The 25,293-nt window shown below is 43.5% G+C and overlaps 1 protein-coding gene across 1 annotated transcript; it reads left to right on the plus strand.

Moving 5' to 3' along the window:
* Positions 1 to 17,622: 17,622 nt before the first annotated feature.
* On the plus strand, positions 17,623 to 18,858 carry FGFBP3 (fibroblast growth factor binding protein 3). The gene is made up of 2 exons (XM_061459591.1): positions 17,623 to 17,788; positions 18,178 to 18,858. Exon 2 carries the CDS (start codon positions 18,266 to 18,268, stop codon positions 18,782 to 18,784), a length of 519 nt encoding a protein of 172 aa, XP_061315575.1. The 5' UTR covers positions 17,623 to 17,788; positions 18,178 to 18,265; the 3' UTR covers positions 18,785 to 18,858.
* Positions 18,859 to 25,293: the final 6,435 nt, after the last annotated feature.

The raw sequence follows: 25,293 nt of genomic DNA on the forward strand, positions 1-25,293 counted from the left end.
GTTGGTTTTTTTTTTTTGTTTGGTTCCCTTTGGTTATTTTTAGGTGATTGTATGTGAGCTATACATGGATTCAGATGCTAAAGGGTCAGTGAATTTGTGAGACGATATTTCTTGCTCTATTTCTTCTTCCTTACACAAACCAGAAACATGTATTATAAGAGCATCAGCATCTTTTATCTCCTAAAAAAAAAAAAAATCAATTGAATCTTACAGCTGTAAGAGACTTCTTATCTCACCCCCTCCAGACAAAAGCCCATCCTGGGGATATACTGACATACTTGATAAGATACAATCCTGAAGTGTAACTCCCTCACTGCCTGCTACACTTCTCTTTCTGTTGCAAGAGCTTCAGCTGGCTCCATCCCTCAGAGGGCTATCTCCCTCTGCCCACACACATCTTTCTTCTTGTGGGCAGGCTGTCTCTGGCACAAGAGACACACATGCACAGGAGCAATTTGTTGTGGGTTTCTTTTAGTGTGTGTACAGTGATAAAAGCTGTTAATCAGAATCACAGAATGACTTGGGTTGGAAGGGAGCCTGCCATGATCACAGACACTTCCCACTAGACCAGGTTGACCAAAGCCCCATCCAACCTGACCTTAAACACTGCCAAGGATGGGGCAGCCACAGCTTCTCTGGGCAACCTGTGCCAGTGTCTCACCGCCCTCACAGTAAAGAACTTCTTCCTAACACTTAATCTAAATCTCTCCTCTTTCTTTGTCCTATCACTACATGGCCTTGTAAAAAGTCACTCTCCAGCTTTTTTGTAGACCTCCTTTAGGTACTGAAAAGCCACTATAAGGTCTCCCTGGAGCCTTCTCTTCTCCAGGCTGAACAAGCCCTGCTCTCTCAGCCTGTCTCCATAGCAGAGGTCCTCTAGCCCTGTGATCAACTTTGTGGCCTCATCTGGACTCGCTCTAACAGCTCCACATCCCTCTTGTGTTGGGGCCCCAGAGCTGGACATAGGACTGCAGGGGGGCTTCTCATCAGAACAAGAGCAGAGGGGCAGAATCACCTCCCTTGACCTGCTGGCCATGCTTCTATTGATGCAGCCTGGCATACAGTTGGCTTTCTGGGCTGTAAGTGCACACTTCTGGCTCATGTTGAGCTTTTTGTCAACCAACACCACCAAGTCCTTCTCCTCAGAGCTACTCTCAATGCATTCTTCACCCAGCCTGTATTTGTGCTTGGAATTGCCCTGACCCTCCTGCAGGACCTTGCACTTAACCTTGTAGAACTTCATCAGGTTTGCACAAACCCTCCTTGCAAGTGTGCCCAGGTCCCTCTGGATAGCATCCCTTTTTCTCTAGTGTGTTAACTGCACCACACAGCTTGATGTCATCAGCAAACTTGCTGAGGGTGCACTTGATCTCTCTGTCCATGTCACTTAACAAAGATGCTAAACAGTGCCAGTCCCAATACCAGCCCCTGAGGAATACCACTCATCACTGATCTCCACTTGGACATTTCTTGAGCTGTTGACCGCTACCCCCTGGATGCAACCATCCAGCCAATTCCTTACCCACCAAGTGATCCCTTTCCAGGCTCTGGGTACCTCTTGCTAGCACTGGCATCAAACTGGTAGGGAGTGGGATGAATTGAGATTCCCCTACCCCAGTAACTTTAAATCCCTCTTCACCAGTTTGGCAAGTCTATGACTGAAGATGCTCTTCCCCTTCTCTGACAGATCCCCCCATCAGCTCCCACAGACCAGGCTTCTCAAAGCAGGTCCCATGCTCTAAGTAACTGAACCCCTGGTTGTGTCAGGAATCAATGGAAGGGAAAAGTTTACATTCTCACAAGGTTCGAACTGCCTTTGAGAGCTGTAGTCTGTATGAGAGAAGTAGTCTCGAATTACCACAGCGAGTGATGAAAACTTAGCGTATGACAGAGTGGGTGGCAGAAATCAGGCAAAGAATATATTTGAATAATCTTTTTTCTTAATAATAATCAGAAATGCATGGTAGCTTTGATTTATGAAACTGTATTTGTGTTAAGAATGGAAAAAGCTATTTGTATCAGTGCCTGTGGCTATAGTTTAACTAAGGTTCATTAATAGGTCAGATTGCACCTGAAAATAAATGGATTTTTACCTGAGGATAAAACCCCTGGTCTTTACTGAAGCTTTTTAAAGGGACAGTTTAAAATTGCTCTTTGTAAGTAATGCTGGAAATAAGTGTTTGTACCTAATTGGTAATGGTCATTACTGATGTGCAGATGATACATGCTACAATAATTTACATCTGTAAGTTCAATTATAGTAAATGTCATGTTCAAGGCTGCAATAAATTTCAGAAATCGCTTATTATAAGTAGCCTATTACTGAAGGTACTTCATAGGAAAGCTACACCACCTAGCCCTTCAGGATACATCTTCTGCTGTTGCTGATTTAATAACATGAATATTGATACTGTATGTATATTTATTTTCCTAGCCTGGGAGGGCTCCTCATTGTTAAGCTTTCCGCAGACCACGCAGATCTGTGAGCAAAACTGATTTTCCCAGGATTTTTTCTCTAGTGATTTCTAGGGTAAGCAGCTGTGTTAGATCACACGAGATTCGATTAGCATCATTGGGTTCAAGTCTGATGAGATATAATCAAACTGTTACAAAAAAAATCCAAAGGTTTACTTCAGCAGAAATTAAGAGATAAAGTTGTTGCCTATCCACACTATTGCGGCTACTCAAAAGAAAACTCCTTCCAAAGCAAAAACTTGGTGGCACTTTCTAATCCATTTCTGGGTCGCAACTTTCTTGGCTTGGCAAAGTAAAGTGAAATGAGTTTTCGGGAGATCTATGGCTACTCCTCAAACACGCTTTTTATAACTCAGATCATCAAATCTACATATTTCACTACAATATGTGTATTTAACTGACTAAAAACAGTTGACAGAAACTAGCAGTTCACTAGTCATTCCACACATACAACACCATTAACAGTGACCTAAAACATAGCTTTAAAATAGCCTTTGTGTCAAAACACTTCAACCTCACAGATACCTTATCTAAGCACTCTTATTAGCCAGTATCTAACCATCCAAATAAAAACATGTTCCAGCTTAGTGAAGTACAAATGATGGGGCTTTACAATGTTTACCAAATGCATCTTTGTTACAATAATTCCCACTCCCTTTCCTTCTGTCAGTCTACAAAGGTCTTAACCTGCTACAGCTCCTATTTAGCACACAGCTAAAATTAATACAAACTTTTTGCAGTCAAATAAAAGCTTATGTAGCTGAGTTGCCATTGCAGCCCTTCTCACTATTACATCACACATGAGAAATGGGGATAATGTGTCTGTAGGTGCCTGGGGTGGCTGTAGCGATGCTTATCCAGATGAGAGCTTTTCCCCTCTGTCAGATTTCTCTGAAACTTCACTGGGTTTAAAAGTTAAGCATGGGGGTAAACAGAGACAGATACGCGCATGCATGTGTGCATGCCTTCTTAGACAACTGGGCTAGAAAGTGTTCTTCAAGGAAGAGGACATAAACCTCAAGGCAGGGCTACCTGGAGGTGGAGATATAGCAGGGCCAGGACAAGAACTCCTTCCTGGTGAAGGACCACAGCTGGTCTCACCATCCCCTGTGGCAGGGGTGCCAGGTGGCAATTCAGTAACCAGCCATCAGGTGTTGTTACTCAAAACTAACGTAGTGTCACCAGTTACTTACATGCAACATCTCTGTAGCAAAAGGCAACAGCAGAACAGCAAAGAGGGACTTAACATGAGGTTGATGCTGAATTTCATCTTTATTCCTAAGCAATATTTTAAAAAGATTCACTTGAAACACATGCATATCCTTGACATTATGCTTACATTTTTTGTGTTGTGCATAGCTTATCTACTTGCCATATCATTTATGTAGGGCTTAATTTTGCATTACACAAATACTGTCAGAGATTGCCATGCACTTTAAGAACATTGTTACAGTTACAGCACTGCCTTTACATGTGTCAGTTCCAGGAATGAGAAAGGGTTGAAAAAGCATGTGTCATTTGGCTTGAGGAAACATAAAGCCTTGGGACAATTCTGCAATTCAAACCATAACAGAAAAATACATTCTCAAAGAACCCCCCCATTAGCAAAATCCTAATAAACAAAACCTAAAAAAGACTTGATTTCCTTCCCATCCCCCCCTCCCCTAGGACTGGAAGTCTACTCAGGTATCCAAACTGCAGGGTGTCATGGTTTAAGCTACTGCTGAACCCAGGACACAGGGAAAACCTTCCACCTTCCCCGTCTTCTTCCTCTTTCACAGATGTGGATATTGCAGAGGGGTGTTAGTCCTTATATGCTGCAAAACATTTTCATGGCATCAGAAAAATACTCTTTTTCCAAAATTAGTCTTCGCTCATCCTCCTTTTATTTCTTGCAAAATTGTTGTAACTCATTTTGCTGAGGTGAATACAGACTGAACAACACTGTGGCCTTAGAAACTCCATCCAGATAAAAAATGAATGAAGTGGTTCTGATTTAGCAACTATTACATATAATTGCTATGATAAAGGTTAAAGAAACCCAAACCAACCTCATCCATAAGTTAGGTGTAACTTTAATAAATGATGAATTCAGTGGAAATATCAATGTCAAGAAAAATAAGATTATACCTTAACTGTGTATATTTTTTCTGATGCTAAGCTGATGCCTTAATATTTCAGTTAAGCTTTAATTGCAGTGAGAAACAGCTGACCTAGGTAGCAAAAAGAGAAATCTGTTATACAACTTGGTTGTCAGCAGCATCTGTTGTATTGCCTTTGCCAAAATCATGCCTCTTGTGCTAGATTTCAGATAATGCACCTACACACACCATGTTAAGTATATTTCCATCAGATGATATTCCTCAGTAAAAATTTGTTTCAGGAAAAATTCACTATTCTTCATAAACTGTTTTTCCCCATCACCTGGGAGGCTGAAGTGGCTTTCTGGATGTTAAGCACCATCAGTCCAATCCCCCTGGACTCTGATGTATTTAAGGGGTTTCAACACCATGGTTACAAACTCCCATCACACAACTCTAAACTTTAACTCATTGTTATAATTTAACTCACTTTCCTGAACCCTTTCACCTTTCCTACTGCAGGATGCACGCCCTGGGGTTGGACTGTTCCTCAGATTTGCAGTTCTCTTAAGACTGAATTTGCATTTACACCGAAGAAAGGCACAAAGATGTTAAAGTAATGAACTTTTCTAGCATATTTGGCTTGAAAAGCTTACAGCAATCCTGATCTGAGCTGGTTATCCCTCTCCAGTCCCCTACCTGTGTCTAAACATTCAAGGCATTTTAGAAAATCCAGGGCTTATGCTTGCATTTTATGTTTTTTTTTCTAGATTAACTACTACACGATATGTAGACTGCCTATCAGTGACACTACTGACAGCAATAAATGAAGAGTGGACATGTATGAAGGATTTTTATATGCATAGCATAAAGTGACTGAAAATGCTAAGGAAAATACAGGTTTGTCTTTATCCAGAGAGAAAGAATTTAATCTTGAGTCAGTTTTATTTTAATTTAGGTAGTGAGAAGACATTTCCATTTGTAAAATCTGCAGAAACTGTTGCTAGGTTCCCCTTTTTTTTAAGGATCATTTTCATAGTTTTTTGCAGTTCAACATTTTAATATATTTTTAAGTAAATTCATCTTTGCACCCATCCTCAGTGAGAACACATCATTTCACTCTTTTCATATTTAAATCTGAACTAGCTGAATGGAATTTATATACACTGTTTCATGGGCTCAAACCTTGTGATGACTACCACATGAAAACTAACTAACTACAACTTGCAACTAAGCAATTTGACTGAGCTTCTATTGCAGTTAGCGGAGATCTGAGCCAGACAGTCAAGCATGTCCAGAGCGCTTTATTGGACCAGGTCTTGGTTTAGACCCAGCTGGTAACTCAGCACCACACAGTCGCTTACCCTCCACCTTTCCCTCTCTGGGTGGGATGGGAAGGAGAATCATAAGAATGTAAATCCCACAGGTTGAGATAGGAACAGTTTAATCACTAAAATAAAGTAAAACATAGTGATAATAGAAAGAATACTAATACTAATGAAACAAGAGAAAAAAGAAAAGCTCAGAAAACACAACTGATGCACAATACGTCACCATCTACTGACCGATACCCAGTCTGACCCAAGAAGTGATCTGGGCTTTCCAGGTGACTGCCCCCAGTTTATATACTTGGCATGAAGTGCTGTGGTATGGAATACCCCTTTGGTTAGTTTGGGTTAGGTGTCTTGTCTCTGCTTCCTCCTGCTTCTTGTGCCCCTCCTCACTGGCAGAGCATGAGATACTGAGAAGTCCTTGATTGCAGTAAGCATTACTTAACAACAGCTAAACCACTGGTGTGTTATCAGCATTGCTCTCAGGCTAAAGCCAAAACACAGCACTGCACCAGCTACTAGGAAGAAAACTGTTACAGCTGACACCAGGACATGGAGGTACCTACTTCAGGATTAAAGGAACAACTCCCTAACCTCTGACTAGATGAAGGAGTAAAAAAAGCCAGTGTTGTGGGATAGTAACAGACAGGGGATAACAAGATCAAGTGTGCACAGTAGTTGCAAACTTTTGCAGTTGGTAACAAAGTTGAATCAGTCAGGGGTCGACCTGAGAAGAGGTAATCTTTTCTGTGTACACAGAGCTGGATTTGCTCTTTTGTTTGATGGTCAGTCTGAAAAGTCTTACCATTTATACTTCAGGAAATAAAAAGATATAAACCATCAAAGTGATAAGAACTATCAATGTTTTAAAGTAGTTTAAATAACTGGATGCATAAAATAACACAGAGCATAGAGTATTTACTAATGCCTAATTAGTAATATAGTCCTCAGAGGCAACATCAGAGGCAAATGTTCTTGGTGCACATTCGTTAGCAGAGGGAAGGAAATGAATAACAGAGCTGCATTTCAAGACAGCAAACTGGTAATTAGACATTTTGTCTCATGTTTTGGACTAGAGCAGGATATTAGTGATACCAAAATACATTATGACAATAATTCATAACAGGGCCAGTCCAGCCACCCAGACTACTTTTTAAACCAGCCTGACAGCACTTTACTCATAGGAGACTTTCTTGAAAACAATTTTTATTGATGGAGCTGCAATAGAAGTTCTGCACCGCTGATGCATTTCAAGAACGTTTTAAGGCTGAATTTTATAGGTATTAAGATAGCCAGATCTCAATATAGCTGCCTAAATTACTTCATAAAATGTCTGTATACAAGGCACAAGAAAGCATAACATACAGAGCAACTATTGCTGGGAACGACAGAGTATTTTGAGGGCACAAGAGCTTACTGCAGGCTTCTTCAAAAAGGGGCTAGATTTTCGCTGTACTGCTGACAAGTTATTCTACTGAAGCAGCATAAATTAGCTTTAAAGATGTTTGTAGTGGAAGCCATTTCCTTGAGATGAGGTAAAAAGTTGCTATGATGATTCTCAGAGGCACCATCTTTGCACATGTAGTGCTTGTCTGGGGACAAGAGAACAGAGATAAACGATAATGTCTTTTGTGCTGTGCTGATGCCTGACAATTCAAATAAACGGATTTTGTTTAAAGCACTGCACTCACTATTACCATTCTTTTGCCTCCAGCAAAATATGCACAATAAATCCTTATCTGAATATGCATTACTTTTCTTTTTTTTTTAAATAGAAACAACATTTTATTTCACTTCTGAATAATCCCTTTTGTGAATTTAAGCCTAACTTTCAGAGACAAGGCAGCTGCAGAGGCAAAAAATTTGACTTGTAAATGTCCCACTGAGCTTCAGTTGTTCTTTAGGATGTCTTACTTTATAAGGCTGAAATGTGTAATTTTGGGGTGGAACAAGTTGGGTTCAAACAGTTCCTCAAGCCATAAGCTTCCAAATCTATTTTTTTCTCCTTAGATGTTGCTTCAACATTCCTGTTGCCTGGAAGTCCAGTCAAGAGAGTCATTCCTGGGAAGCACACTGGCGGAAGATGAAGGAAATCTATATGTAACAAAAAAAAAAAAAAAAAAAATAACTTTAAAGGAAGAAGAGCAGCACAGGGGAAAAAACAGTTTAATACCACTGAGAACTGACACGAGTATTTCTGTATTACTTCAGAAAATCATACATTTCCATTCAGGAAATGCTAATCGCTGTCTCTTAGCCTCAGCTATACTCTATGTTCAATGAAAGGGACAATTTTCCTCATTAACTCTATATTCTCACTTAGGCTATAGGAGTTTAGAGGCAGAAGACCCATCACTCTTGGCATGGTATCATGTGTGGTGATACAATAGAAAATATAAAGAATTTCAGCATCCGCAAGGGGTTGACCTGGAAGAACTGGATGTATAGAGCAGGAGTCATTGTGATTTTTAGAGCCTTTACACTTAGCATCTAATATCACACAGTTTTGTATCCACAAAATAAGGTGGTTTTTTGACTCAATTTCAGTCTTCCTGCATGCAATACCAGTGTTCTATATTGCCTGCTAACCATGCTAGCATGCATCCTCCATACAGTACAAGCAGTTCCTTCCCTGCCTGATACTGTGGTATTTGCTGCAATTCTGTTACTATCTGACCTGGTAATTATAAAGGACTCATCACTATGCTCTCCTAATAAGCCAGAATGTGGAAAAATATTTTCCATTTCTAATTGAGACTTGTAGTCACAGAGAGACCAGGATGCAGAAAGAAGAAAGCAAACATAATCTGCTAACAGCAGAAAAGACATGTATCTAACCATGTTGGATGTAGAGAGAGTGCAAAAAGAGCGAAGTGCATGCACAGGGTGTTTTGTGCAGTGATGGAACCAATGATGTGCACACCTCTTCTGGATGCATTTTCTTCTGGTTGCACTCAGTCCACAATGGGAAGACTTTTTCAGAGACATCAGGTCTTTAGAAAGATTAAAACGTATATCCAAAGAATGATCCTTTCAAGGCTTAGCAAGTCCCAGGTCCTGCTTGGAGGCTCAGTGATCACCCAGCAGAGAAGACAATCAGCTGCAGCACGGAGACAGCAGTGGAGAGCCAGGGCAGGACTTTGTTTATGTGATTTTCTCCCTTTGGACTTGACTAAAATGCAGCCGGAGCCAACCCACATCTCCAGTGGGATAGGCTTGTCTGGCTGGCTGTCAGGATACCTTTTTTTTTTTGACATTCATAGTTTAGGGATGGGAACACATGTGCTGTATATGCCACAAAAACGATACCTACCTACTTCCTTCCTTGCAGAGCAAAGGGATGAATGAACTACTTCCTCCACAGCTGTGAAGCACTAGTGCAGGCTTAAAAAGGGTTTCTAAGTTTTGTGATTATTTTTTCATTTTAAATTGAGGGGAGAAAAAGATCTCTTAGAGTTGTTTTCATTATGATTGAGAAATAAGAGAAGGAACTTCAGTTTCTCAGTTATCCAATCCTGTCTCGCTTTGCTAATCCCTTAGTACATATTGAGAGTAGCGAGGCAATAGGTAAAGTAATTATATTCTTTGGGAAGAGCAGCAGCTACAGTATGCGAAGGGAAAACTATGTTTTGGGTATAAATTCTGTTATCACTTCCAACCTTTCCACAGCTGCCTACATGAAGCTCTCCCCATGTACCAGAAGCCTTTCATAAATGTGTTAGGACTATGAGTACAGGCAGAGACTGGCAGGAGAACTCACGGAAGCCATGGTGCACTTGGTTAGCAACAGCAAACTACAAGAAAACAGATGAGCAGAAACGTACAAGTGCAGTGTTTACTATTACTCTTTTTTTTTTATGGGCAGATTGTTTCATATCTTCTACCATGAGAATAAAACACCATTATTTTCCAACACAGACTCAAAAATGCCAGAACTGCTTAAAAAACTGCCTACAGCAAATGCTTGGTAATAGGATACAGTTTGTATCAAACCAGAAAACACCCTTTTGGAAACCCAGTGGCCTGTGCAGTGTTGAGGGAAACACACAGAGCAAGAATATGCTGCTCAGCTGCTTTTATTAATATTAGGTTCTTAGGTCTGATTTTAATCACGTGTCTTTCCTTGATTCATTATGGTGTGCTTTTTTATTTGGTACTTCTGCATAGTATAACTCCACTTAAAAACCACAATATCAAACTGCTTTTAATTATGTAATACAAGAGCCATGAATCCTGTGTTGTCAGATTATACATGGGCTTGTATAGCCTGTGTGTTTCTGTCCCATAAAAATCACTTTAATTTACAGGGCAGAGGCAACTTCATTGTTTGCTAGTGTCTAATACACCAGCGTTTTCCCCATTACCTCAGGTCTTTAGGTAAAACCACAATGTAAACATAGCTCCTGCCTGTTTTTCCCCCCCTACAAAAACATCCACCTTTTAGGTACATGACATCTTTCATAATTATCTGTGCTGGCATTTCTCTTCCATGTAATAATCTACATATCAGCTCACACTGTGGAAAACGGACCTCCAGCCTTCAGTTTGTAAGCAGCTAGCAAGAGAATTAAGCTCTGAATAAACTGAATGACCAGACAGCTTAAATGTCAGAACTCGCTCCAGTTTCAGATGAGGCACTTCACTGGGATGATGCACAGAAAGCACTATCCATATTACGTTTTTCTTCAGAAAAAAATAGACTATTTCTATTATGTTTTATGAAATAAAATTAAACATACCAGGTCAGTTTATTATATGCTTTACAAATTTGCCATTTAGGTTTCTGGAAATTTTGACTGAAACCTTGTATTTCAGACCCTTTGTTCTATAGTTTATTTATTTATTAAAAACCTTTGTATTTCAACACACAGCTTTGACATTTTTTTACTCAAACCACAAGACATTTAACCTGTTTTAAATAATTCAGTCTTCTGTTCACAACTTGGTTGTCAAATAGTCGTAATTTGTTTCCTTTATGGAAAGCTATGCCAACCTAGATTTTGTTAATGAAACCCTCACAACTTACATTTGCAGAATGTGAAATTTCCTCACATTCCACAAAAAGAAGAAAAATAAGAAGCAATCCCAGCCGTCTGAGTTTTGTCAGTGATCTGTATATGTTTCCACCCACACGTGGCGAATGGGGAGCTCATGCTGCAGCACCAGGTTTTACATTACCAGCCGTCTGCTATCCTCACGCTATGCCTGCTGCTTCATGAATAAAAACTCTCATACCATCTGATACAAACATTCTCTGGTAGCATTTTAATAGCTGATCTCCTGAATCATTTTAGCTTCCCCCCCCTCCCCTTCCCCCCACTTCCTACTCTTTAGTTACTTTTCTCACTTAAATGATGAAATAAGCTGTTCATAGCATGTCGGTCATCTCCACCACATTGTGAAAGACAGCAAAGAAAGTCTCAAGATGGATTTCTTGAGTTAATTTTAACACTTCACATTTCTAGAAATGCTCATGTTAAATGGGTTCCTCCTACTCCTTCTGTCTGTGTCTAAAATAAGTGGCCAAGATCAATTTAAAAGGCTCATTTTCATTCTACAATACTTGTGGTTTTTAAAATTATCTATAGATCTGTACAGATATTGCTACAACAATGAGAAATGTATTTTCTGCTTTTTTAAATGGACTGTAGGATGCCATAAGTTCTATGAAAGGAAATGGTCCTTATTTTGGTATGTCAATGGATCCCTCTGTTTAGCACTGGTTGAAATCAATTCTTTCTGTGATTTTCTTCTCTGTTAGAGGCCAGAGGCTGAATTATTTTGAATGAGCTTAAAGAATGGAAAAGGCAAAGCTGAAGTTCAGCCTTTCACAAGACTTAAAATTTTGATCAGCTGATAGAAAAGCCTGGAGTGGTAAGGGTGTTTAAGCAGCTCCGATACCAAGCTCAAAAAAGGGGCATTGTCAATGCTGAGGTCTACTAATTATACAGTGAAGAATGAAGGTAGGAAATAGTGGTCTTCAGAGTTCTCTGCAAAAGGAGACAACGACTCTTTGACAAACATCTGAGAAACAGAAATGAAAGAACTTCATAAGTTTGCTTACGGAGGTAAAGAATAAACATGACTGAATAAACATTCTCACAGTGGAAAGCAAATTATAGAAGAAAACACTTAATATGTGGCATTTAAAATATGAAAAATTATTTGCTTATTAAAATTAGCACATCATTTTGTATCTCTAATCAGAAATACAACACTTTGAGTTGACAATATACAAGCCAAATCAAGAAAGAAACATACACATGGTGTGAGGAACAAAGCTGTTCCTATGGAGCAAATAACAACTACCAAACACTCATCACTAAGGTTTCCTAAACTCCAGTGAAAAATACAGTGTTGGAGAACACAAGGCAAACGGCTGGGATCAGCTTGTGAAAAAGCCTATGGGAATGTGAGACAGAAAAGATGGTGGAAACATATGTGGAACATTTTTTGTTAAAGCAAATGAGTTGAGGGGAAACTGTATTCTAGGATGATTCTGAAGCACCCTACAATGGCCTGGCTTCCAAGAGAGCATTGAGCAGTAGCATGATCTGTTGGCTGAAGGATGGACATACAGATGATTTCAGATTCTGCAGCATCAGAAATTTACTTATAAATCTGCTAATCTCTGATCAATCCTATGCAGTTTCATTAACAATTCTAGCATTTTGCAAAAGCCATCTTTTGAGTGAAAGGTTGGGTTGAACTTCATTGGAACTTTATTTTTAGGGAAGGAAAGAACCAACACACAAACACACCAAAAACCCAGACAAACACATGAGTCTGAGCCTAGAAAAGTGTTTGAACAGGATCTAGAAGAGGCTTAGAAAGAAAGGAAAATCTGAGCAAGGAAATTCTTGCTTCACTTTGTTCCTTCTATGCTATTAGAAACATGGCACAAACCCCAGAATTTCAGCTATCTGCACGTCAAAGGTGCTAATAATATATTAACATGTAAATAATCTTACAAAACTTTCCAGTAGTCATGCTCATTTGCCAGCTTGGGATGGAAGGAAGAAAGATGATGAAAAACATGTCACAACTTTGCCTTGCAGTTGCTCGAGCTCAAAGTGAAGGACCTTACAAGTGTCTGCATTCAGAAGGTCCTCCAGCATAACTGAACGTGAAGCGTTAGACACCTCTAACATTAAAGCCAGTTAAATATATGATACCCTTTAGGGACTGAACTTCTGAGGTGCCCAGCAGAGATGAATGGGACTGTTGGGCACCTTCCCATTGTAAGGGAATATTTTATTCTGCTTCATGACCAAATTGAGAAATCTATCCCTGTATGGCTCTTCAGCCACCAGTTTTTGTCTTTTATACCATGCAGAGCTTGGCTTGCCCTGAACGAGAACAGGTAATTGAAGTCGGTCTATCTCCCTGTAATGATGCTTATTACCACATCAAATATGATATTACGTGTAACAAGTAGCAAGAAATCAGAAAACTGATAGCACAAACAAGCAGGTTCAACACAGCTACGCTCATGCTGTATGTTTAAAACAACTAAGGTCTGTGAATCATCAATGTTCTTTACACTACCCACATCTCTGAAAGGAACTTAATGGCAGGTGGAAAACTGGCTTCTTTCCTCTTGTAAAGCAAAGCTATTCTTGCAGTAATTAACAATTGTTACTGCAATTTTAGGGGCTGGAATAAAAGAAATATGTATTATTCTTTACAGTGACTGGAACTTGCATAAAAAACAAATTGTTAACTAAATTTTCAAAGTTTAAAACCATGAAGTCAAAGCCCTTACCCAGTTTCCCAAACAATATCTGCCATGTGGACAAAGTGGCCTATAAACAGAATTAAGGTTTTCTAGTTCAAATTTAACAGGTTAGTTTCATCACTGGCCAATGAAAACTGTGGTTAAAGCTATGGTCTGGACTTCTGAAATGGAAAAATGCACAATAATGAATGTTATTTCATATTCAGCTTGTGATTCACTGTAGACTTGCATGAACTTCTGCAGACATGTTACTTAGCATCAGTCATCTTGCATTTGTACCAGTGTTTCAGACTATAATTTTCACTTCTTTTCACTGAACCTAATCTCATGGTTTAGACTGTTCCTGTGAGTGTTCACATTGACTCTGAATGTGGTCTAAAACCTGTTTTGGAGGCCAAATTGCAATTCAACACAGTACATCTGTAATTCCTTCCAGTTTGGCCTTCTTGCAGGAGCCACAGAGCAAGCATGCACTTTAGTTTATTTACTTAGATGAACAGGCCTGTTAACTCCTCAGAGGTTTGTTTCAGGCTCTCTGCAGATATCAGGCAGGTATCTTTGCCACATTGCACGCTGATCATGTTTTCAAAGGTATTTCCATAATCTGCTGACTTCTAGAGCTATAAAGGTTATATTCTAAGGTGAGGGGGACAACAGGGAAAGAGAAGTCAAAACCCAGCTACAGAGCAACACAGACTAACCACATTATTTTAACCACAAACACAGAATGGGATAGAGTAATTTTAGTAATGTGTGTCTGTCCCCCTCACATCCCCATCAAAACCAAGAGATAAAATTGTAACATGTGCAGGAAAATTCAAATAGAATGAATGATTACCAAAGACTAACATCTGCTTTACTGCAAAAAATGAGTCACAGTCATGAAGGAAAGTGTGTGTGCAAATATAGGTACCAGGATAACATGGCAAAGAAGACTCAGGAGAATAAAATTACTCTATGGAGAGGCTGGGCAGGCTTTCATTCTGTTTAATTTTCTTTCCTTAACTCCTGAACAGGAATAACTTGTATGAGATTGAAAGTAAAAGGTCCAAAAAATAAAACAACAAAACATTCATTAAAACACATAGTAGTATTTCCCACAAACCTGATATATTTAAGATAACCTGCTATAAAAGTGATCTCAAACATACTAGGCAAGTCCATTTCACATTGCATAAATGATAGAAAGAATGTGAAAAATGGACAAGGATCTCAGTGTATAATATATAGCAATTACAGGTGGTCAGAACCTAATCTGAAAGCAACTTCAAGGTTTGGTGGCCTACTAAGATAAGGCACATGATATGCCTTATGCTCACTGGAGCTGTAGAGGGTTATAAAAGTCACAATGCAGCTCTTTATGATGCCTCATAGCACCCATAGCCTTGAATTAGATGCCAAGATTTCTCCTATAGCCCATAGGAAGTCCTCATGGAAGGGATTTACATAATCCAACGTACCAATCAAGGAGCCATTCACAGTTTACAGTCAGCTAAGCACTGCCCTTCAGAGTCAGTTATGTATGTAACTCCAGGACAGGAGGAGATACCAGCTTTCACTTGAGATTCTTGGTTGTGAACCTTCTCCGACGGTTTGTTGTCTAAGCTATTACATTTCCTTCATGTGACCCTTTCTCCCCTGCTTTTCTTCACACCCCCCAAGCAATCAACTGGGGAGAGCTAGGGAGAGCTCGAAGCATGAAATGCTGCTGGAATTGGGAGTTCCATCTAAAAAAGCATCTCCCGCACCCATATTGGAGAAAGGACTCTGCCTTCCACCTCTTCTCAAGCAATCATTCGCTGTCTAAGCAGAAGTCTCTCCTTTTTAGGACTCATTGCACAGAAAGACAAATGAGTCATTACCAGCCTCTCTCTCCCCTGTTGAGTCCCACTGAATATCCTGGAATGGTCTGGGTTGGAAGGGACCTTTAAAGGTCATCTAGTCCAACCCCCTGCCATGAGCAGGAACAAATTTGGCTAGATCAGGCTGTTCAGAGTCATATCCAACCTGGCCTTGAACACTGCCAGGGATGGGGCATCAGCAACTCCTCTGGGCAACCTGTTTCAGTGTCTCACCACCCTCATTGTAAAAAATTTCTTCCTTATATCTAGTGTAAATCTATCTCTTTTAATTTAAAGCCATTACCCTTTGTCCTATCACAACAGGCCCTGACAAAAAGTCTGCTTCCATCTTTCTTATAAGGCCCCTTTAGGTACTGGAAGGCTGCAGTAAGGTTTCCCTGGAGCCTTCTCTTCTCCAGGCTGAAGAAGCCCAAGTTTTATACCTTTGATCATTTCTGTGGCCCTCCTCTAGACTCGCTCCAACAGACCCATGTCTTTCCTGTACTGAGGACTCGAGAGCTGAATGCAGTACAGCATGTCATGCCCAGTGTATAAACTGGAGGGAGGTGGCTGGGAGCTGCCAATTGCTGCTTAGGGACAGGCTGGGTATAGGTCAGCAGGTGATGAGCAATAGTACTGTGCATCACTGTAGTTTTGGGGTTGTTTTTTTTTCTGTTTGTTTGTTCTGTTTTTTTTTTAGTTTTATTCCACTTTGTTATTTCCCTTTTCACTATTGTTATTATCACCAGTACTATTATATTGCACTTTATTTCAGTTATTAAACTGTTCTTATCTCAACCCTCGGGTTTTAGCTTGTTTCAGGTTCTCCTCCCCATCCCACCGGGGGGAAGTGAGGAGTGGCTGCCCGGTAGTTTCCGGCTGGGGTTAACCACGACAGAAGCCTGGAGCAGATCCCACTGTCCCTCCCGGTCACTTCGTTAACAGACACATGCATCCCGGAGGGCACGTTTCAGCTCTGCTCTGCCCTGCCCGCAGCTCCCTGCCGACACCGCGTGTCCCCCGCGCCACTGGAGGGCGCTGTCCGCTGCGTTACAGCTGTGCTCCCGCAGGGTGCGAGCGGGCAGGGGAGCTGCGGTACCTGTTCGCACCGCTCGGTGCTGTAGGCACCCGCACCACAGCGGGGTGCGAGCGGGCAGGAGAGTGGCGGTACCTGTGCGCACCGCACAGTGCTGTAGGCACCCGCACCACAGCAGGGTGTGCGCGGGCAGGGGAGCTGCGGTACCTGTTCGCACCGCTCGGTGCTGTAGGCACCCGCACCACAGCGGGGTGCGAGCGGGCAGGAGAGTGGCGGTACCTGTGCGCACCGCACAGTGCTGTAGGCACCCGCACCACAGCAGGGTGTGCGCGGGCAGGGGAGCTGCGGTACCTGTAAGCACCGCTCAGTGCTGTGGGCACCCGCACCACAGCAGGGTGCGAGCGGGCAGAGGAGCTGCGGTACCTGTGTGCACGCTCGGTGCTGTACGGTCACTTGCGCTACAGCAGCCGCTGCTCAGGGCTGCGCGGGCGCGGAGCGGCTGTGCTAGGTGCTCCAACGCGGCTGCTAGCTGAGGGAGCGGGGGAGCGATAGAAACGCAGGGCTTGTCCTTGGGGTTAGAGAGAGGGCCAGAGCGGGCAGTAGTTTGAACTGATGTGCGAAGCAATCAGCACCCACGAAACTGAAGAGAATGCGGATTTTGAGAGCTCAATTCCCACTGGAACTGGTGTCTGATCTCCCACCCCCGAGGGTGCGGGAACGCAAAGATCACGTCTGCATTCTCCTGAAATTCCTGGCTTTTTTTTTTTTCCTTTCCCTATATAGACGCCTGTCTCCACCTTAACACAAAATAACCGTCCTAGAATAATCCGCACCAGCATCCTACTACCGAAAAGAAAAATCCTTTTCGTGATGTGATCTAACTCCAATTGCAAAAATAAAACAAATAAATGTATTCTCGTTCACCAGAACTTCCTTCGCAAGGCGGGAGGGTCACGCACAGTCGCCGCTGCCTGACTCAGTACCCACACCCCTCCCAAAGGCTCCACAGTCCCGGGATGGTTTTGCGGTACTGGCGTAGGGTTTCCTCGGACAAGAAGAGGATGTCCGTGTTCGAGGAACTTCCCGCGAGCCGGTGCCGTCGGGACACAGAGCCCGGGCCGGGGAGGGGCGTCGCCGGGGGCAGCCCCCCGTCATTGATAACCCCCGTGCCCGGCCCCTCCACCGCAGCCGGAGAGAGCCGACCGCCGCGCAGGGGTGTCCGCGGGCACCTGCACCCACACCGCAGCGCACTGTGAGCGCCCCAGGGACAGAGCGGAGAACACCGGGTGCGTTGGGGGGAAACACGGCTCAGGTGGGACACTGCGGGGCGTTAGGAGACCGGTCTGCTTGGAGCCGGGTCCGGCTGCCGAGCGGGCGCCTCTGGCTGCTTTGATGCCGCAGCCGGAGGGTGCGGGCTTTCGGCTCACGCTGTCCCGGGATTACGGCTTCCGGCTGGGGTGGTCCCGGGGACCCGTCGCCACCGGTGGCCCGTCAGCGGACCTGGGGGGAACAGGTGTGGAACAAGCTAAATGCCCTGGGATAACGACCCTGGAGGGACAAGCCCGTTCTGCGCTCCTCTGCCGAAACAACCTCCCTCGGGGGCTGCGCTCCGACGGGGCGCGAAGAGGGTTGGGAGCAGCAGGGACGCCGCCCGCCAGCGTCCGTCTCTCCGCAGGGTGCGGAACATGCGGAGGGCCGGCTGGCTCCGCGCAGGAGCGCTCCGTCCCTGAGGCACCGGAGGCGGCTCCCGCGGCCCCGAAGAGATGAGGCTGCCCCTGGCCCTGCTGGCCCTGGTCGCCCTCGGGGCCGCCGCCGGCGGGGCGGGCCGGGAGGTGGAGGAGGTGGTGCAGGCGGGGCGGTTCTCCACGCCGGAGCAGCACCGGTGCAGTTGGGAGCTGCTGTCCGCGGAGGGGGCCAGCGAGCTGCGCCTGAGCTGCCGGCCCGCGGGCGGCGGGGCCGCGCGGAGCTGCGCCTACCGCGGGGAGCCGAGGCGCTGCCCCGCATACGGCGCCCGCAGCCGGCAGTACTGGCGGCAGATCCTGGGCAGGCTGCGGCGGCGGCGGCACCCCTGCGCCCGGGGCAGCCCGCTCAGCGCCCGCCTCTGCGGACCGGGCCGGGCGCCGCCCGAGGCGCAGCTCCGCCTCATGCCGGGCCACGGCCACAGCCCCGCCACTACCCCGCCGGCCGTCACCGCAGAGCCCAGCCAGGACCCGGCGGAGACCTACTGCGCCGAGCGGTGGCACTCTCTGTGCAGCTTCTTCGTCGGCTTCTGGGAGGGCTGAGCCGCGCCCGAGCCCAGCGGTGGCATCCCCGCCCTGCCTGCCCTCCCCGTACCTCCACTTTGTCACCATTCCGCTTTCCCTCTCCAATAAAGTGGTAACTACTTTCTGCCAAGAAGCTCACGTACTTTTTTCTCTTCAAAGCCCTGCAGCCCCGTGACACTGCTGAACAGCACTTATGACATCTGTCAGCTGAGATGAGAGCATCTAGGGACAGTTCATGTAACTTGAGCATATTAGAGTTTTTCAAAGGGACAAACACTGGGAGACAGCTATTCCCCCCCCCCCCCCCCCCCCCAATCAATTTCTGTAAGCCTAAAGGTTTCACAGAAATTGCTCAGCTAGAAAGCCAGACATTTATACCGAAATAAAAAACAGAGAGTTCACTAAGCTCTAAATCCTAGAAGAAACTCTCTTGCTTACAAAGACTTCACAGATGTCTTCACAGCCATTCCAGTCCTGCTTCCACAGGGCAGAGGATCACTGACTGTCTTCAAACAGGAACACAAAGTTGGGTGAGAAACTAGCTATGAAAAGACTGAGAAACTCTGAAGCACTCAGTACCCACTTGCTGGGTTTGGGAGATTAATGGTGCTTCAGCTAGCTAACGAGCTAAGGCCAATACCAGTCACATTTAGAAGGACGGTGTTGAAGTAGGCAACTTGTTTTACCAAGGAGGAAGGTTTTCAGAGGTTTAACACTACCCACTCACTGAATCGCAGCTCTGTGGTACATTTTGGTAAGGGGAGCACAGGGTCTGTCTTGATTTCTAAGCGGAGCACAGGTTCTCAGCCTTGATTTCTCTCCTTTAGACATATCCCACTCAGCTTCTCAAAAAAGGACTGATTTCTACAGCCTGTGCTTGACTGCATGTCAGCAGCTTCTCTGCCCCCTGCCCAGCACAGCTATCATTTCACTGCCTAACCAGGTCTCTGCCTTGGGAAAATACACCTGTCAAAGCTCTAGCATTATAGGTGAGTGTTTAGCTGTGTCGTATATTCTTATGGCAGCATTATTTACCTTGCTGGATTACAGAATTTCGCCTTTTCATACAAGGAAAATGGGAACAATGTGTTATAAAAGTTTGAATTTCACAGCTAAACTGTTGACAGGCTTAGGACAAGGACTAAGCCTCACAGGTCCACACAGCAGCCCACAGACATGATGTGACTGAGCTAATCCAGAATTTTAACTATTTGAAAATGATCTTAACCTGGACAAGAGAGAAATAATTGCTGACTAATTTCTGAGCCTGAATGCTCAAAATCTGCTAGGACAACAAGTAGTGCTCACTTCCCTTAATGTAAGTTCATTACCCAATTGTTCAATTAGAGCTGTTTGAGACTGATGAAGTACTGCCCAGGGACGAATTCAGTGCCAGTTCTGAAATTGTTTTATAAACCTTGAACTACAGGGTATTTAGAAAGGTTATGTAATGAGAGCTGCTTATTGCTAGTCCTTATGCGGCCCCTTCAGAAATCCTCTAAATGCACCTAACCTACAACATAATGTGCTTGAAAAAAGCCACATGAAAATGGGAATGGTCAAAAGCAGAGCCAGAATTGTTGCTTATGTAGCCCTGTAAATGTGTGTGTAGCTTTGCAACTGCCCTTGCTGTTACAATTAACACCATTAATCCCCACATTTAATAGAGAAGGAGTACAGGATGTGAGCACCTAACTACCAGTCCCTGGACCTGGTTCATATATCAAGCTCCACAGACAGACCTGGGTATGGTCCCAATGCAGGGCAGGGATGGTGGAAGGGAAACCACAAGCATGCCCCACTCCACAAACCAGCTCCTCCCTGCTGCCCTATGCATGTTCAGGTGCCTGCCCATGACTGGGAGCACTTGCAGGTTCTATATGGTTTTAAGGATGGCTGTGAGGAGGCTATCAAGAAGCAGCAAGGATCTACCCAGTGGCTCTCAAGAGGATCTGGACTGTTGCATACAGCTGTTAGTGCTAAGGCATTTTCCTTTACCACAAGTAGTGTGGATAATCCTCAGCAGCACTATACAGATCTTGATAGTCAATGTATGTGACTTGCACAGTAGGTTTCTTTTATTGACAGCTCATTTTTCCTTCACCTGTGTGTCACAGCAGTAGCCATACAGCAGGCTGCTGACTATAGCATTGCACAGTATCTTGCAATAATACACAGCTTTGTTTCAATTCCATGGCACTGGCACAGCAGCTTTGTGCAGTGCCATTACAGCTTGCATTTCGCACCATCCAATGCAAAGGTGGAACACCATGGCAACTGAGCTGCTTACCCACATTGCCTGCATTTGAAAACCCAAACAGGGATTCTGAACAAATTCATTGTTTTACCCAAGAGGGAGAAGAAAGAAGAGGATCCCTGGCTCTGTTTTTCACCACATTATTCCCGACTCTCCAAAAGAGCTCAGCCTTTCTCATAGCACCACCAAGTAAGAAAACACAACAACCTGAGATATTGCATTTATTGCATTTACAGTGGTTGATAACATCATTGCCTGGTGGTGCACAGCATATTCAGGTTTTTCACTGGGTATTGTAGATCACAAACGCTGGAAAACCACAGTCAGATCCTTGAGTTCAGTTTTAAGGGGAAAAAACACAGCTTTTTGTTTCCTAACTCAACATCTTCATCCCCTCTCATGATTAGGTGGCAGCTTACACCACCAGCTAAGCCAAACAAATACAGGAAAGCTTTGTAGCCATGATCATCACCTCCAACAAAATCTGTTCCCTCCCAGCTCCACCATAACACAGACTTGTATGTCCCATCTCACCCCCTCCATTTAGTTCAGCCACTCAAATCTACCCACACACCCCTATGCAGCCAGCCTTACCTCTGCTTTCCCACTGCAGCTGTGGTGGTCCTTCACCTTTACTCTGATTCCTGGCTTGTCTGGCTCCTATCATTCCATCCTTTCCCCCTCAGCTCCTCATAGTCACCCAACATCCTCAGAAAGAAGAGCCAGCATAGACAGCTGCTAGAAGCAAAACCTACCTGACTACCCATCCCAGGCAGAAGCAGGTGGTCCCGGGCATAATTAACTTGCCCCACAGGCAGGTGTAGATTGGGTTATCATCATAAGGATGTTGCCAGCTGAATGTATCAAGATGCTAGGGCTGCCTTTCAAGGGAAAGCATAAGCTACCTTGAAAAGAAGAAGAAAAAAAATCAACTGGATTTTTAGCCTCTTAGATTGTGATTTCTGGGAGCAATAACTCTCTGGAAGTTTTCAGGGGTAAAAATAAAATCAGCTTTACACCATATTGCACACACAGCATTGTTTTCTGTCATTTGGCTGCTGAGTGGAGACAGTAGCCAGTTTGAATTCACAGTTCATCGTGTATTCATGAGACCATACAAACAGATATCTGTGTCTCGAAGTTCCAACAGAATCTCAAGAGCTGGCAATACCATGCTTTTATTTTTCTTTGGAGAGAAATCAGTGATGCTGAATCTGGGTATGTTGTTAGTGCAGCTGGCTTTAATTACTCTTTTTGTACATAGAAAACCCTTTATCTTATTAAATAGCAAACTAATAATTTTTCACCACTTACTGAATTTGAAGGCACAATTACAGGATGTTCCTCTAATTAGGGAGGTTAAAGCAGGCAGTAAACTGTCTTGCTGTTTGCAGCAATCTCTTCCTATGAAGTGACATCACACAATTAATAAACATAAACCTTCACTATCTCAGCAGAGCTGAACTAAGAACAGGAATCTCCAAAGGTTCAGCAGAAGGGTGGTACTCACAGTGATGGCAGCTTTAGGCAGATATGGCTGTGTCTGACTTGAAAGCATTTCCATTTCTGTTAAGTCATCTTGATACCTGTGAGTTACGCTGAACTGAGGCGGGATAAAAGCTCGTATCTGCACAAGGCCACTCCTCTCAGCCCTGTCTGGACACAGGGACTTGCTCCTATCCTCTGAAGGACCATCCATCCATTTATTCTTGGTCTGTATTATTACAGATACTTGCGGCAAATCGTTTTTTTGGAAAAGGGGATGTGGCTACTGTTTTGGGCTACCAGGATTATGCTTAGCCTGAGTCCCCATCCTCCCTGAGGCTGTATGTCCCACAGGCTGAATGAGAAAAGTTCAATGTCCCATGAAATAACAGGAGCTAAAGAGAGTCCAGCACACACTGGGCTTAATTGTCAGGTGTTTGACACAAGCTGGGATCTAACCCACTTTCCTGCACTGCAGTAAGAACAGGAGAGCTCTATGTCCATCTCATTCATGCCTTCACAATTCCTCTGAACACGATTTCAACAGCAGAACTGAACAACAAGAAGGAAAACCTGGTCAGGCAGCCAGCCTCAGTACAACTCTCAGCTCTATCAACTCTACACACCTATGTTTGCATATTTAATATTTCCACATCTGATTGTTTGAAACTCAGTTTTCTACCTGAGTTTATGACTAACCTATTCCTAGGGGAGCCTACAAAGGGATGCTATTGTTTTGGAGAGTTGTGGTGCAACTTAAAAGCCACAAGGCTACTAACAAATAAGAATAAGGTGAAGGCACAACAAACCCCCCACCAAAACAACCATTCAGGTGGGAGCTGGTTGGGTAATGGGACCCAGAATCTTTGGGAATTTCTCTTTAAATGCCCCTGACATATGGTAGGCTCTCCCTTGTGCTGTAAGCCCTGTCTGAGACTCACTGTAAAGCCAAGCAACACAAGAGGTGACTGAATGGCAGGCTTTGTCATTTTGCCAAACACCAAACTCCTTCCTTTGTAACGATTTGGATTTTTAAGAATTCCAAGCTCAGTTCATGAACGCAGTTATATGAAAGAGGCCTTTAACACACAGTATTATAGAGTTTAGATTAACTCTCCCAGCCCTCACACTCCTTCCTTACATGGAAGGGATCTGTTAAGCCCAAGCAGATATAAAATACATACGGCTTAAGAAATAACTCAGCATTTTAGGGCTTAACCTTGTTTAGTACATGCCGTGCTCTGTGCAGCGTGTATGGTCTGTGCTGGTCTGTCAGAAGGGAAATATTTTGCCAAGTTTGTTTCAAGCTTTCAGAAGGTTAATGATGCGTCTTTCTCAGAGGGGCTGTGAGGTACAGCCTGAGCTGAGCTCATATTCCCACTGAACAGTGGCATGGCCTCATCACCGGGCTCTGGTTTTACTGTTGGCTTCAGCCTTCCCATGGGAGAGCCCTGAGCTGCCCCGGCCTCCCCTGGGCTCCCACATTGCCCTGGCTGGCAAGGACAAAGGCTGAGGGTCACCTGTGGGGCCTCAGCGCACCAGGGAAAAACATGGATGCTACAAATTGTACATGCTATAAATACATTGTATTATATATATATATATATATATATATATATATATATATATATGTCAGAGCTCTGTCCTTGCTGGTGGCCTTTGCAGCCTGGATGGGTATATGTGTTTAATAGCAGCTCACTGCTGGTGTGCGCTCTGGGCTCTGGCTACCTGCTTGGGTGGTTCCTGGGATGCACATCCTTGCCATGCTAGCACCTCACTCACCCATTTTACACCCAATGTGGATCAGCTGGAAAAGTTTTATGTTCATCCCCCAGAGGAAATCTGGAAATAATTGCTCCTTATAAAATAAGGCCTTTTAGGATTAAGTTTCAGACTAATTTCAGACTCTGACATGATTTGCTGTTTAAACTGTCATAAACTGAGAAAATATTTGATGAAAGTGTTACGGTGAACACAGAATTAAATCATTTCTGATTACCCATTCACAAAGTACTGAAGTTAAAATATCTGCTTAAAAAAGGAAACACAGAGAACAAAATCTGACCCTGTAAAAAAGATTGAAATCCTAAAATGCAAAATTGTGTGCATTACTTACTTTAGAACACGTTTTTAATTTAATAAAAGGGATCTTAAAGCATTTATTTCTGCTAATTATATCCAGAGCCCCTATTTAGTCAGGCTGCTGGATTCAGCAGATTTTCTTGCATGAATTGAAGGCCTTAGGTCCCAAAATGTCTGAAGGGTTTGAATTTTCATTTGAAAAAGAGCAAAAATCCTACAGCAATTCCTTTTTTTTTCCTTTTCCAGACTGCACCTGTAACCAGAAAATACCCGAGATCGATCATCCTCAGGGTTAGTTCAGTGAAAAGCAGAAGAAAACCCAGCGGCTTGACTTTTTTAAAGCTGTGCTTCTTTTCAATTAAGATACTGCTGTGTGCTTCCCAAAGTCAGCATCCTTAGCAGCAGCATGATTTTGCACTAGGAGGAATAAAGATAGCTTCAGCCCCATGTGTTTGCTGCTTCTTTTTTAATTTTAAGAGTAAACCCTTTCAAAATTATGAATAAATTTATCACCAGTATTCTTTTGATGGGGAAAGAGTAACAAGACAGCCACACAAGAGAGTATTATTTCCAGTTAGTCGAGACAAGATGTTGAGGATTTAGGGCTGATCTTTTGTCTCTGCTCAAAGACAAATGGTATAAAATTTATATGCATGCTTCTGTCCTGACAGCAGAGGGCTTCGGCAGGGCTCTCGCTGAGAGC

The sequence above is a fragment of the Pezoporus flaviventris genome, unplaced genomic scaffold, assembly GCF_033815535.1.
Source record: "Pezoporus flaviventris isolate CSIRO_AGI_PZ_B2104156 unplaced genomic scaffold, CSIRO_AGI_Pfla_v1 ptg000029l, whole genome shotgun sequence".
NCBI lineage: Eukaryota > Metazoa > Chordata > Aves > Psittaciformes > Psittacidae > Pezoporus > Pezoporus flaviventris.

What these genes read in the sequence shown, in the direction of transcription:
- FGFBP3 (XM_061459591.1), top strand. Translation starts at nt 18,266, where the DNA reads ATGAGGCTGCCCCTGGCCCTGCTGGCCCTGGTCGCCCTCGGGGCCGCC.